The sequence below is a fragment of the Procambarus clarkii genome, chromosome 32 (assembly GCF_040958095.1).
Source record: "Procambarus clarkii isolate CNS0578487 chromosome 32, FALCON_Pclarkii_2.0, whole genome shotgun sequence".
Lineage (NCBI taxonomy): Eukaryota > Metazoa > Arthropoda > Malacostraca > Decapoda > Cambaridae > Procambarus > Procambarus clarkii.
The window spans coordinates 21,669,345-21,684,229 of NC_091181.1; the positions used below are offsets into that span (position 1 = coordinate 21,669,345).

General features: G+C 52.3%; 1 protein-coding gene across 5 annotated transcripts in view; it reads left to right on the forward strand.

Moving 5' to 3' along the window:
• Window positions 1-14,885, forward strand: part of LOC123759477 (uncharacterized) — a 143,511-nt gene that overhangs the window by 9,462 nt on the left and 119,164 nt on the right. For all 5 annotated transcript variants that reach the window (XM_069335015.1, XM_069335012.1, XM_069335016.1 and 2 more), the window contains exons 2-5: window positions 2,932-3,181; window positions 13,114-13,180; window positions 13,524-13,744; window positions 13,942-14,076. In XM_069335015.1, coding sequence (XP_069191116.1) covers window positions 2,985-3,181; window positions 13,114-13,180; window positions 13,524-13,744; window positions 13,942-14,076 — 620 coding nt within the window. In that variant the 5' untranslated portion in view covers window positions 2,932-2,984. The remainder of the gene's footprint in view (window positions 1-2,931; window positions 3,182-13,113; window positions 13,181-13,523; window positions 13,745-13,941; window positions 14,077-14,885) is intronic.

The following is a 14,885-nucleotide window of genomic DNA, read 5'->3' on the forward strand; positions in this document are numbered from 1 at the left end:
TGTTCTGGCTCTCTGCAGTTCTACGGTGACGGGCTCGGAAGATATTCATTATTAGATGCTTTGCCATCTCCCTCCATACACGTTTCAGTATTTATCGAGTTTTTATAACCATGTCTGGGAGTCATCAGTCCCTGAGAACTGGCTTGAGTCAAGTTTTTCCTATTCAGAAAACCGGTTCTCTAGGGTCATCCCCTGAAGGCTTTCTCCCCGTTGCTCTCGTCAGTTGCGTCTGCAAACTTTGAGCAAATGGTCAATGTCCATCTGATGTGGTTCTTGGAAATAGTGATAGTTCTATCACTATCTCTCCCTTTCTCCATTTGCCTTTCGCAAGTGTTGCACCACGACTGATGTCCGCGTGAACTTAGAGGTCTATATTGGTACTGTCTTGGCTGCAAAGACCTCCGTTGTTGCTGTCATTTTTGACCTGGAAAAGGCCTATCACCAGGCCACCTGGTGATACCGTATTCTGTCCCGACTCGGTTCTTTTGGCCTTCGTGGGGATCTCCCTCCTTTCTTGCAGAGCTTCCTCTTTTGTAGTTCCTTTTAAGTACGGTTTGGTACCGCTCTCTGCCTCCTTTCCGCAATACGAATGTGTGGCCCAAGGTAGTGTTCTGAGCACTACTATTTCTCTTGTTAACCTCAAAGGTCTTCTTTCCTCCCTTCCCTCTGACATTTTCTCCGCTCTTTATGTTGACGATCTTGCCCTCAGCCGTCAAGGTGATAACTCGTCTTTCCTCCAGCGGCGACTTCAACTTGGGGTTGATGCCGTGTCGTCCTGGGCCACCAATCTTGGCTTCAAGTTCTCTCCAGCTAAGACTTGTGCTATGACCCTTTTTCTGAAGCAGGTCGTTCTTCGACCCCCTCTGTCGCTTTATGGTTATCCTCTTTTGTATAAGGATTATGCTAAAACTTGTGGGGTTAAATTTTGACACTCGTTGTCTTGGTCGCTTAAGGTCTTCTCCCATACTTCCTGGGAAGCTGATAGGCGCACGCTCTCCTCTTTACATTCCTCTCTCGTGCTGTCTAAACTCGACTAAGGCTGTCCTGCTTACTCGTCTGCCTCTCACTCCACCCTTCGTTGTCTTGATGCTTTTCACAATACTGGGCTCTGCCTTAGCTCTGGTACCTTTCGTTCGACCCCTACCCAGAGCTTGTCTGTTTAAACCGACATCCTGTCTCTTATAGGATCGCCGTGATGGCTACTGTCTTTGCTACTTTCAACGGTCCTTACAACACTCTCGCTTATGTCGTACTTTGACCATTACCCATCCTGTGGGTCACCTTCCTTTTCACCACCTATTCTTTCTGTCCTGTTGTCTCGCCTCCAAGGTTCTCAGTTTGTGTTGCCAATGTTTGTCCTCGTGTCATTCTGTCCCTGCCACCATGGAGGGTCCTTCTTCCACAGTTTTGTAGAACCTTGACCTGCATTATTAAGGCTTTTACCCCTCCTACATGTCTGAAAAGCTTTTTCCTTGCTCACTTTTCTTCACACATCCGCTCCATCTCAGTCTTCACAGATGGGTTCAAGTCTGCAGATGGTGTAGGCTACTCCACCGTGTTTCTTGACTGCACCTACATGTGTCGCCTGCCTCCGGTGACTAGCTGACACAGCTGAACTTTATGCAATTTTGTTTGCTCCTCATCACCTGCTTCCTCACTGTAATTCTTCCGTTGTTGTTGTAGTTGACTCACGCAGTCCTCTCATGGCTCTGGACTACTTTAATTCTGTCCGAAATTCAATAGTGGTTGTTTCTAAACGCCAGCAGATTTAAGACAGTGGAGTTTTTCTGGGTTATCAAGCCATATTGGTTTTAACTTAAATAAGCATGCGAACGCTGCCGGGAAGGAGACTATCCACACTTCTCCCATTTCCCGCAAAGGTGTTCCTTATTTCGACTTCTACCCTGTTATTCATTCCTTGATCGATGCCAGTTGGCCTGATCGCTGGTCTTCTGTTATTGGTAAGAAGCTGCGTGCTTTAAAAAGGTAGTGTCCCCATGGCCTTCCTCCTATCACTTAACCGTCGGAAGGATACGGCTCTGGCTAGTTTAAATATTGGCCATACACGCTTAACTCACGGACACTTAATGGAGCGCTGCCCTGCTCCTTATTGTCTGAACTGCAATGCCCCTCTTACGGTCGTGCATATCCTTGTTGAATGTCCTGACTTCCAGGAAGTGCGTGCATCTTGCTTTCTGACTGTCCATCACGGTCACCTGTCCCTCGATAGTATCCTTGGTGAATTAGATGCTTTTTATGTTTGCTTTAGGTGCTTTTGTTCTCGTATTTGCATCCTTAGTGATCTTTAGCGCCTTTTGTTCTCGTATTTGCATCCTTAGTGATCTTTAGCGCCTTTTGTTCTCGTATTTGCATCCTTAGTGATCTTTAGCGCCTTTTGAATATCTCACACTTTTGATGGTGCTACATAGCCTCCCTGGCTTGGTGCCTGTTGTTCATAATTACTTATTTCTAGTTAAGCTTAGATGAGGTGTTTAGATTCTGTTTGTGATCCAGACCAACAGGTTAGGTGTTGATTCTGTTGTATATGAAGTACCTGGGAGAAGCATTTATTGAATTGTTGCTCAGTGGAGTGAAGCACTTGTTTCGGAAGTGTTCGGATGTCATCAGTAGAATTGTGTAAACTATTTTTCATTCATAAACGGGGTTTGGCAGCTGGATTCACGAGCTTGGATCTTTGTATGCAAGGACGGGCTACTTAACATCCTAGTTGTCTAGTTCGGTTGTCGATACCTTAACAATGATCTTCAGTGGGCGTTTTTGTCTAATGCAGAGCGCAGTAAATCAATATAAATGATTTACTGCACTGTAAATTATTTAAACTCTGTAAATGATTTACAGTAAATCTGTGATTAAAATGAATAAAGTATATTAGTCACTTGTAAATCACGACACTCAAAAATCTCATTTCAGATTCTGAACAAAAGTTTTCAACGTTGAGAATTGACATCGGCTGTTGAGGCTCAATGAAGATGGAGTTGCTGAGTCGGGTTGTGGCGGCTGTGGTGCTGGCTGGTGTGGTGGTGGTGCTGGCTGGTGTGGTGGTGGTGGCAGTGACGTCGAGGAGAGCACCGCCACTTCCAGCCAGTGACGCCATGGAGGCCATCGCCAGGGAGGGCAAACACCACTACGAAGTCATCACCAAAGAATCCCAGATGCCGAGGTTGGTGTCCAGACGGCCAGGACTAACTCTCGTTCATAATACCACGCCCAAGTACCCATTGTGTGAACGGTAGTGGACCCCCCATGTATCCATCCTGTGGGCGATAGTGAGCCCCTATGGGCATCCTGTGGGCGATAGTGAGCCCCTATGGGCATCCTGTGGGCGATAGTGAGCCCCTATGGGCATCCTGTGGCCGATAGTGAACCCTCATGGCCATCTTATGGGTGGTAGTGGACCCCCTTGGTCATCCATTGGGCAACAGTCGACCCTCATGGCCAATCCTGTGGTGATAGTGGACCCCCTTGGTCATCCTGTGGGCGGTAGTGGACCCCCTTGGTCATCCTGTGGGCGGTAGTGGACCCCCTTGGTCATCCTGTGGGCGGTAGTGGACCCCCTTGGTCATCCTGTGGGCGGTAGTGGACCCCCTTGGTCATCCTGTGGGCGGTAGTGGACCCCCTTGGTCATCCTGTGGGCGGTAGTGGACCCCCTTGGTCATCCTGTGGGCGGTAGTGGACCCCCTTGGTCATCCTGTGGGCGGTAGTGGACCCCCTTGGCCATCCTGTGGGCGGTAGTGGACCCCCTTGGCCATCCTGTGGGCGGTAGTGGACCCCCTTGGTCATCCTGTGGGCGGTAGTGGACCCCCTTGGCCATCCTGTGGGCGGTAGTGGACCCCCTTGGCCATCCTGTGGGCGGTAGTGGACCCCCTTGGCCATCCTGTGGGCGGTCGTGGACCCCCGTGGCCATCCTGTGGGCGGTCGTGGACCCCCGTGGCCATCCTGTGGGCGGTCGTTGACCCCCGTGGCCATCCTGTGGGCGGTCGTTGACCCCCTTGGCCATCCTGTGGGCGGTCGTTGACCCCCTTGGCCATCCTGTGGGCGGTCGTTGACCCCCTTGGCCATCCTGTGGGCGGTCGTTGACCCCCGTGGCCATCCTGTGGGCGGTCGTTGACCCCCGTGGCCATCCTGTGGGCGGTCGTGGACCTCCGTGGCCATCCTGTGGGCAGTCGTTGACCCCCGTGGCCATCCTGTGGGCGGTCGTGGACCCCCGTGGCCATCCTGTGGGCGGTAGTGGACCCCCGTGGCCATCCTGTGGGCGGTCGTGGACCCCCGTGGCCATCCTGTGGGCGGTCGTGGACCCCCGTGGCCATCCTGTGGGCGGTCGTGGACCCCCGTGGCCATCCTGTGGGCGGTCGTGGACCCCCGTGGCCATCCTGTGGGCGGTCGTGGACCCCCGTGGCCATCCTGTGGGCGGTCGTGGACCCCCGTGGCCATCCTGTGGGCGGTCGTGGACCCCCGTGGCCATCCTGTGGGCGGTCGTGGACCCCCGTGGCCATCCTGTGGGCGGTCGTGGACCCCCGTGGCCATCCTGTGGGCGGTCGTTGACCCCCGTGGCCATCCTGTGGGCGGTCGTTGACCCCCGTGGCCATCCTGTGGGCGGTCGTGGACCCCCGTGGCCATCCTGTGGACCTCCGTGGCCATCCTGTGGGCGGTCGTGGACCCCCGTGGCCATCCTGTGGGCGGTCGTGGACCCCCGTGGCCATCCTGTGGGCGGTAGTGGACCCCCCCCCCCCCCGTGTCCATCCTGTGGGCGGTAGTGGACCCCCCCCCGTGTCCATCCTGTGGGCGGTAGTGGACCCCCCCCCCGTGTCTATCCTGTGGGCGGTAGTGGACCCCCCCCCGTGTCCATCCTGTGGGCGGTAGTGGACCCCCCCGTGTCCGTCCTGTGGGCGGTCGTGGACCCCCGTGGCCATCCTGTGGGCGGTCGTGGACCCCCCGTGTCCATCCTGTGGGCGGTAGTGGACCCTCCCCTGTGTCCATCCTGTGGGCGGTAGTGGACCCCCCCCGTGTCCATCCTGTGGGCGGTAGTGGACCCCCCCGTGTCCATCCTGTGGGCGGTAGTGGACCCCCCCCCCCGTGTCCATCCTGTAGGCGGTAGTGGACCCCCCCCCCCCCCGTGTCCATCCTGTGGGCGGTAGTGGACCCCCCCCCCCCCCGTGTCCATCCTGTGGGCGGTAGTGGACCCCCCCGTGTCCATCCTGTGGGCGGTAGTGGACCCCCCCGTGTCCATCCTGTGGGCGGTAGTGGACCCCCCCGTGTCCATCCTGTGGGCGGTAGTGGACCCCCCCGTGTCCATCCTGTGGGCGGTAGTGGACCCCCCCCCCCCCCCCGTGTCCATCCTGTGGGCGGTAGTGGACCCCCCCCCCCGTGTCCATCCTGTGGGCGGTAGTGGACCCCCCCGTGTCCATCCTGTGGGCGGTAGTGGACCCCCCCATGTCCATCCTGTGGGAGGTAGTGGACCCTCCCCCTATACCTATTTTGTGGGTGGTAGTGGTCCCCCCCCCCCCTACATATCTTGTGGGCGGTAGTGGACCCCCCCCCATGTCCATCCTGTGGGCGGTAGTGGACCCTCCCCCTATACCTATTTTGTGGGTGGTAGTGGTCCCCCCCCTACTTATCTTGTGGGCGGTAGTGGACCCCCCCCCCCATGTCCATCCTGTGGGCGGTAGTGGACCCTCCCCCTATACCTATTTTGTGGGTGGTAGTGGTCCCCCCCCCCTACATATCTTGTGGGCGGTACTGGACCCCCCCCCCATGTCCATCCTGTGGGCGGTAGTGGACCCTCCCCCTATACCTATTTTGTGGGTGGTAGTGGTCCCCCCCCCCCCTACATATCTTGTGGGCGGTAGTGGACCCCCCCCCCCCCATGTCCATCCTGTGGGCGGTAGTGGACCCTCCCCCTATAACTATTTTGTGGGTGGTAGTGGTCCCCCCCTACATATCCTGTGGGCGGTAGTGGACATCCCCCACACCAATCCTGTACGTCGTAGTGGATTCCCTTTACCTACCTTGTGAGCTGTAGTGGGCCCCCATTCCTGTCCTGAAGGCAGTATTGGACCGGCCCATACTACCCTGTGAGCCGGTGTGAACCCCCCCCCCATACCTACCCTGTGGGGGATAGTGGACATCCCCCATACCCATCCTGAGGCGGTAGTGGAGAATATTGGAGACAATGGGCTCATGGACTGAACAACAAAGTTTAGCTAAGGAAGTTTGAGCCTTGATAAACTGATGGACCCCCCCCCCCTCTTTACCATGGTGTGAGAGAGGTCAGGACGACTGTATCCTCACAATGTCCAACAACACGGACACAGTCTAGAGCAGGGACTACACCAGTCCTAATGAGTGTGTCTGGGTGTCGCCCCAGAGCAGGGATTCTAGCAGGGACTACACCAGTCCTAATGAGCGTGTCTGGGTGTCGCCCCATCTTCCTGATGGGCGCACCTCCACTATCACGCCCATCTTCCCAGTATTCTGATTATCTGTTGCGTGACGAGCTTGAACTAACGTGCCCCCTCCCTATCTGGCCCATTGTCGTCGTCAGGGGGCTTGGTGGGCAACTGCCAGTGTGTGATGCTTCATGGGTCAGTCCTCTGTCCTTTTGAGGCCTGGTGCTCCTGCTGCTGTCATTACCAATTTTGCCATATGTCTTTTCCTTTTCTTTGTGTTTCATATTTCTTTCCTCCCCCCCTCCTCCCCTTCTCCTTTCTAATTGTCATATCCCTCCGACCTTTCGCCAATCTTGATCATTCTTTCAGACTACTTCTGTTTTGATGTCCGGATGTTTGGGGATACATACCTCTCATCTGTAGAACTGTAGTACCCAATGTCTCGAGCAAGGAGACGCTTTAATTGTCAATCCTCCTTTCGTCGCTGAACCCGATCTTGACAGACTGACGGTTCTTAAGGTGGATTGTGGGGGCTTGTACTCACTACGCACCCCTAGGAGGCCCTGGCCAGACCAGCAACATGTCTCTTGTTGGGTGTCCTATCTAGTTGCGGCCCCGTGGTGGGTGAGGGGACACATTCGTGAATGAAAGTATTACCTCTCGTTTTCATGTCTCTGAATACTGTTCCTCTTATGACTTCTCAGGCACGTGGGTTGGGCGACCAAGCCACTGAGTCGGACTGAGATGGAAGACCGGGCTTTGTAGCCCCCGCTACATTGGGGCCAGACCTAGCTCCTCCTTTGACCCTCCTGACTACTCCCCCTGGCTCCCCTCCCTCCTCTGTGGTTGGGTCGAGCCACAGACCCCCAATGGTAACCACCTCGTCCCATGGCACAGCTCAATCTCTCATTGTGACTACTGCACATTTTATCCCCTTTCTCTTGGGGGTTCACAATGTCTTTCCCGCCACGGCCGCACTCCCACGATCCCATCCCATACTAATATGTACCAAGCTTTGTTTGGTCCTGCTTTGTGGGCTAAATACTTTGATCTCCTTCCTTTGGATTCTACACCACCTGCCGATTTCGCATTCCATAAACACTTTGTTGATTCGGTGGATGCCTCTGTTACTTTTAACCCCACCCGTTTAGGTACACATGTCATCGCTGCTCCTTCACCGGAAGCAGCTACACGCTTAGCCACATTGTCCTGCATTGCCCCTGTTTGAGTCTCCAAGTGCTCGGTTAAATGCCAATGTTGGCACTGTTCTCCTCTTGCACCATGTTTCAACTGGTGTTAGGGACCTAAAAGACTGCCATGAGGATATTAAACATATCCTCAAAGCCCAAGGCCATCCTTTCCTCCAGGTGGACACGTTTACTCGACCCCATCATGGTCACCGCCATCAGCCCCTTCGAGTTGTGAAAATCGCCTTCAATAGTAGGTCCCTTCCACCGTTCATCATTCTTGCTGGTGCCAGGTGCTCCGTTCAGAACTACATCCCTCTCTCCTAGACTTTGTAATAAGTGCTGGAAGTTCTGGCATGGTGCCCTCAATTGCTCTTGTCTTGTGTGTGTATGTCCCATGTGTGGGGATGATAGCCACTCCAAGACAGATTGCTTATCTCCCCAGGCTTGCTGCCTCAATTGCGGTGAGGCCCACCCTTCCTTCTCCTGCACGTGTATCCACTAAAAGCTTGATGAAGCCGTCCTCAACTTGAAACACCGGGATCGTTTGACTTTTCCTGAAGCGAGACGCCAAGTCCGCCATCTCCACCCTTTCACTGGCTTATCGTATGCTCGCGTGTTGCATTTTACTTCTCCTCGTCCTTCCCTCCTTCCTCAGTCCCGCAACCGTTTCCAGGTCTTGGACCCAGACACGCCCACCACCTCTTCCCCACGTTCCTTAATGTTCTGTCCCAGAAAGTCTTCCTTCTCATTCTCCTTCTATAATTTACCCCCTCCCAACCCTGTCCGTAATGTCTCCTGTGTCTTATTCTCCTTCTCCCTGGTCGGAGCCGGTCGGCCGAGCGGACAGCACGCTGGACTTGTGATCCTGGGTTCGATCCCAGGTGCCGGCGAGAAATAATGGGCAGAGTTTCTTTCACCCTATGCCCCTGTTACCTAGCAGTAAAATAGGTACCTGGGTGTTAGCCAGCTGTCATAGGCTGCTTCCTGGGGGTGGAGGCCTGGTCGAGGACTGGACCGCGGGGGACACTAAAAAGCCCCAAAATCATCTCAAGATAACCTCCCCCTGATCATTCTTCCAGACCCTCCCCACAGTCTCTTGGCCCTCCATGCCAACTGTCTGTCCAGGCAGATGTCTATCATCCTCCCAGCAATCTTCATGTTGTTCTCTCCCGTTCTTCTCCTGCTGAGACCATTCAGTCTATCGCCCATTATGTTGTTGCTGGAACACCTCTCTCTTAGTCAGAAACGTAAACCTGGCTCCTCTACTTCCTCCTCCCAAGCGGGTAAGAAGGCATCACTTTCTTCCTCGCCCCCCAACTCTGACTCTATCGCTATGTTCTCTCCCATTTCGGTGGTCTGGCCCAGCTATGGAGGTTTCTTTCGCCCCCGATTCCCTCTCGGTTGCTACCCTCGCTGAGGTGCGCTCCCCGGTTTCTGCCCCACCTCCTCCTGTCATCAACAGCCCCTCTCGTTTCTCTCTCCCTCCTCCGGACCCTGTCCGTCTGCCTCTGGTCTGTCCTCCCGCTCTCTTCCCTCCATCCTTTCTTCCCACCCATGCCCCCTAACCCTGATCCTGAGCTTTTTAATGTACTATGTTCTTTTTTACCTTTGTTTCTTCATTGTTTTCCGTTGCTGTAGTTTCTCTTTTAGATAATGTCTATTCTTCAATGGAATATTCGTGAATTTTATGCCAACTTCCATGAACTCTAACTCCTGATTACACAGTTTTCACCACTTTGTGTTGGTCTCCAGGAACTGATGCTTGGTGCTCGTCATGGTCGCTTTCGTGGTTATTCCTTTCTTTCTCCCCCCCCCCCCAGCTCTTGCTGGGGCCCATAACTCTACTGCTCTCTTGATTCGTACTGATATGCCCTTCTTTTCTCTACTGTTTCCATCGCCTATCCATTGTTCTGCTGCTCGTGTTTTTGAGAGTAAATGGTATACAGTCTGTTCCATTTATCTCCCCCTCCCAAATGTCCCGCTTTTCCTTCCTGATCTCAAGCACCTCCTGGACTCCTTGCCAGAACTAGTGCTCCTGTTGGGTGCTTTCAACTGTCAACATACCCTCTGGGGTGATGTGCTGACAAACACCCATGGCCGCCTTCTCGAACAGTTTATCCTCTCTTCTTCCCTGTTTCTTCTGAATTCTGGAGAGCTCATCCATGTGGACTCTCGAACATGCACCCTTTCCTGTCTTGATCTTTCTCTCTGCTCGTCGTCCCGTTAATTAGATCTCATGTAGCTTGTTCTTGATGACCTCCATAAGTGACCATTTCCCCATCCTTGTTACCTTTTTCTCTTTTCACCCTCCCCGTTGTTTCCCTAGGTAGCAATTTGCCAAAGCTGACTGGAACCTATTCACCCTCCGTACTACTCTCTCTGACTTCTCCTCTCTGCCTCTTCTTTGTGCCCTCCACCTTTCTCATGACACCGTCTTCGATGCAGCCCTCTGCATTATTCCTGGCTCTAAATCCTGGAGTACGCGAAAGTGTGTTCCCTGGTGGAATGTGGACTGTGCTCGAGCTGTCTGCTGTAAGTGTGAAGCCTTGAAGAAACACTGCCGCTGGCAGATGGCCGATTCTTTTATTTTGTTTTGGAAAGCAAGTGCGGTGGCCCGTAGGACTATCCATACAGCTGAGCGTGAGAGTTGGAAATGTTATGTTTCCACCATTACATACGATACTCCTCTGCCACAGATCTGGAAGAAGATCCACAAGATTGAAGGCAAGTTCGTTCCAGATGTCTCGCCGGTTCTTCACCTCCGAGGTTCTCTTGTGGCGGACCCAGTGCAGGTTGTGACCAAACTGGGTTCCCACTTTTCTTCTGTTAGCTCTGGTTCTCATCTTCCTTAATCCTTCCTTCCTTCATGAGCCCGTTCTTGAACCCCATCCATTAGATTTCCACACTCATCTCCGCCTTCCCTATAACGATCCCTTCTCTCTCTCTGAACTTCAGTCTGCCTTGGACCTCTGCAGTTCTAGGGCAGCGGGCTTGGGTGTCATTCATTATGAGATGCTTCGCCATCACCCTCCTTGCATGTCTAGGTATTTACTGAGTCTGTATAATCAGGTCTGGGGAGTCGTCGTCAGTCCCTGAGGACTAGCTGGATGCCGTTGTGGTTCCTATTCGGAAAACGGGGTCTCTCGGGACTTCCCCTAAGGATTTCCGCCCTATTGCCCTCACGAGTTGGCTGCAAACTCTTTGAGCGTATGGTAAATGTTCGTCTGATGTGGTTCTTGGCACACCATCACCACCTCTCTCCTTCTTAATTTGGTTTTCGCAAGTGCCGTAGCACGACTGATGTCCTGGTGAACTTGGAAGTCTTTATTCCTATTGCTTTTGCTGCAAAGACCTCAGTCGTTGCTGTCCTTTTTGACCTGGAAAAGGCTTATGACACAACCTGGAGATGCCATATTCTGTCCCAACATTGTTCTTTTGGCCTTCGTAGTAATCTCCCTCTCTTCCTCCAAAACTTCCTCTCTCGTCGTTTCTTTCGAGTCAGGCTTGGTTCCACTCTCTCTGCCTCTTTTCGGCAATACGTAGGTGTGCCCCAGGGTAGTGTTCTGAGCATTACTCTTTTCCTGGTTGCCCTCAATGGTCTTCTTTCCTCCCTTCCTTCTGGCATCTTCTCTCCTCTTTATGTCGACTATCTTACTCTTTCCTGTCAAGGTGATGATTCGTCTCTCCTTCAACGGGGGGCTTCAACTTGCGATTGATGCCGTGTCGTCTTGGGCTATTGATCATGGCTAGCCGGTTCTCTGCAACTAACACTTGTGCGATGACTTATACTCGAAAGCTTGTCGTCCTTTGTCGACGCTTTATGATCATCCCTTTTGTACAAAGATTTGGCGAAGCTTTTGGGGTTAATCTTTGACACTCATTTGTCTTGGTCGCCCAATATCTCTTACCTCTGTGTTGAATGCTCTAAGGTCCTTAACATACTAAGGGTTCTGTCACATACTTCTTGGAGAGCGGATAGGTGCACGCCCCTCTCATTGCATTCCTCTCCTACTGTCTAATCTCGATTATGGTTGCCCTGCTTAATCTTCTGCTTCTCCTTCTACTCTTCGCTATCATGATCCTCTGCATCATACTGGGTTGCACCTCAGCTCTGGTGCTTTTCGTTCGACTCCTGCCCTCAGCTTGTACGTTGACACTGGATTCCTGTCTCTCCAAGACCGCCGGGATCGCTACTGTCGTTGCTACCTTGAATGGTCCTAACAACACACTCACTCTTGCCTGTGTCGTGCTTTGACTTTTCCCCCCTCCTCTAGTTCCTGTTCCCCTTCACCACCACCCTCTTTGTCAGGTTGTCTCGCCTGCAACATTCTTTTTCGGTTAGTATTACTAATATTTCTCCTCGTGTTGTACTGTTCTTGCCTCTATGAAGGGTCCCCCTTCCTCAATATCGCAAATCCCTGACCCACATCACCAAAGATTTTACCCCTCCTAAAGTTCTGAAACGCGTTTTCCTTGAACACATTTCTTAACATTCCCGCTCAGTTTCCATCTTCACTGATAGGTCTAAGTCTGCAGACGGTGTAGACTACTGTTGTTTTTCCTGACCACACCAATAGTGTCGCCTGCCTTCAGAGACTTGGCATCTTCACAGCAGAACTTTATGCTATTCTCTATGTTCTTCGTCGCCTGCTTTCTTGCTGTCAAACCAACTTTGTGGTTGTAGTCGACTCTCGCAGTGCCCTCATGGCCCTGGAGTCCTTTAGTCCAGTCCATCCGGTGATTGTCGAGATTCAACATTGGCTGTTTCTTATCTCCAGTAGATTTGAGACAATTGAGTTTTGCTGGATTCCCAGCCATATTGGTCCCTCTTTAAATGAGCATGCAGACGCTGCCACTAAGGAAGCTATCCTCACTTGTCCCATCTCCCGTAAAGGTATTCCTTATTCCGACCTTTATCCTGTTATTCATTCCTCCATCCTTACCCGTTGGCAAGGTTGTTGGTCGTTTGTTACTGGTAACAAACTGCGTACTCTTAAGGGTAGCGTGTCCCTGTGTCCGTCCTTCTACCACCTTAACCGGCGATGGGAAACAGCTCTGGCAGGGCTGTGTATTGGCCATACACACTTAACTCACGGACACTTAATAGAGCGCTGCCCTGCTCCATATTGTCCTAACTGCATTGTCCCTCTTACAGTTGTGCATATCCGTGTCGAATGTCCTGACTTCCAGGACGAGCGTATGTCTTGCTTTCCGACTGTCGCCTGCGGTCACTTTTCCCTCGATAGAATTCTTGGTGAATCTGATGCTTTTGATATCATTCGCCTAATGCGTTTCTGTTCTCATATTGGCATCCTCAGTGATATTTACCGCCCTCTGATTATTCCACACATTTGATGATGCTACAAAGTCTCTTGACTTGGTGCCTTCTTTGATAATTACATACTTGATTTAACGTGGACACAGTATATATAGGTTTCTTTGTATTAGTGTACATATTGCTTTTACCTAGTCACTTCTTTCATTTACCTATTTTCCTTTATTTTCGTTGGTGTTAGGTACGGGGATTGCTACCAGGCCACGCTCCGGGACCTGCACGACGGCTGCTCTGACCTCACCGATGAGGTAATCAATTGGCGTAGGGACCAGGGCCAGCGCCAGCCTGTCATAGGCACCAGGGCCAGTGTAAGCCTGGCATAGGCACCAGGGCCTGCACCAGCCTGGCGTAGGCACCATGGCCTGCATCAGCCTGTCATAGGCACTATGGTCCACACCAGCCCGGTGTAGGCCTTGCATTTCATTAACATTTTTTATTGCAAAAAAAAATAAGTTCAATGCTTGGTTTAAAACTACTTTCTAGGTAATTTTGCTAATGGACAAAAAATGTAATATATGGGTAATATAGCCATGCATGATGTAGGTTCCAAATGTTGAATCCTTTGACTTGACATGATGGCTGTTGCCTCAGGTGCAGAGTCGTCTGGCGTTGGCCTTCACCAACTGCTACGTGGCCAGGTTCGGGTGGGCGGTGTATCCGTGTGGCCCTAAGCAGCCCCTGGCTGCCTGCATGCGCCACCTGGATTCTCGTGCTGCCTCGGTTTACTCGGCCATGCTATCCAACACCCTGGCCATGTGTCACTTCCTGCAAGCCCAGGCTTGGCACAGTGCCACCACACACGCTGTACACAGGTCAGCTTCTGCTCTAGTTTCAAAATTCTGAAGTGTTATCATCCCATCAGGCAACCTAACTACAACTTTTTACGATTTGAATGTTTTTACAACGTTTATTAAAGTTTTATTTTGGTTGAAATTGTTTAGTTGTTTGCTTGTTTAGCAGACGCCACGGTAACAATACCTTTAATCACTAACTGGTGCTCTTCCTATAGCCTGCAGGAGGCATCAGAGAAAGTGAGCTCGCAGCTGTCGCAGGCTGTGGACTCCGCTGCGGCCCTCACGCTGCAGATGGACACCCAGATCACGGAGTCCCGCCAGGCCCTCAAGCACGCATTCTTGGAGATAAGGTCAAAACTGCTTTTATCACTCATAGGACTTGTATGATTTAGGATAATGCAGGAAAGTATGTTATAATAATGGGTTCCAGGGATTCTTTTTTTTTAACTATTATGCTGCATCATATCCTGTGAGTGTTAATGGAAGTGGACACAAATATTGGTGAAGGGTATGAACCCCTTCACATGGTGCTTGTATAGGAGAAATGGGGTGATTGTGCACACGGGCAGGGAAAAGGGGTGTTTGTGCTCATGTGCATGATAACGGGGTGTGCTTGTGCATATGTGATGGGGAAGAAGTGTGCTTGTGCACATTGGCATAGAAAGGGGTGCTTGTGTATACATGCGTAGGGGAAGGGGGTTGTGTGTGCACATGTGCAGGGGAAGGGGGTTGCTTGTGAACATGTGCAGGGGAAGGGGGTTGCTTGTGAACATGTGCATGGGAAGGGGGGTGCTTGTGTACACGTGTAGGGGAAGGGGGTTGTGTGTGCCCATGTGCAGGAGAAGGGGGTTGCTTGTGCCCATGTGCAGGGGAAGGGGGTTGCTTGTGCACATGTGCAGGGGAAGGGGATTACTTGTGCACATGCGCAGGGGAAGGGGGTTGCTTGTGCACATGTGCAGGGGAAGGGGGTTGCTTGTACACATGTGCAGGGGAAGGGGATTGCTTGTACACATGTGCAGGGGATGGGGGTTGCTTATGCACATGTGCAGGGGAAGGGGGTTGCTTGTGCACATGTGCAGGGGATGGGGATGTGCTAGTGCACAAGTGCACGTGAGGGGGAGGGTTTGCCAATGTGCTTGTGCTATGCTACCACTCTGAA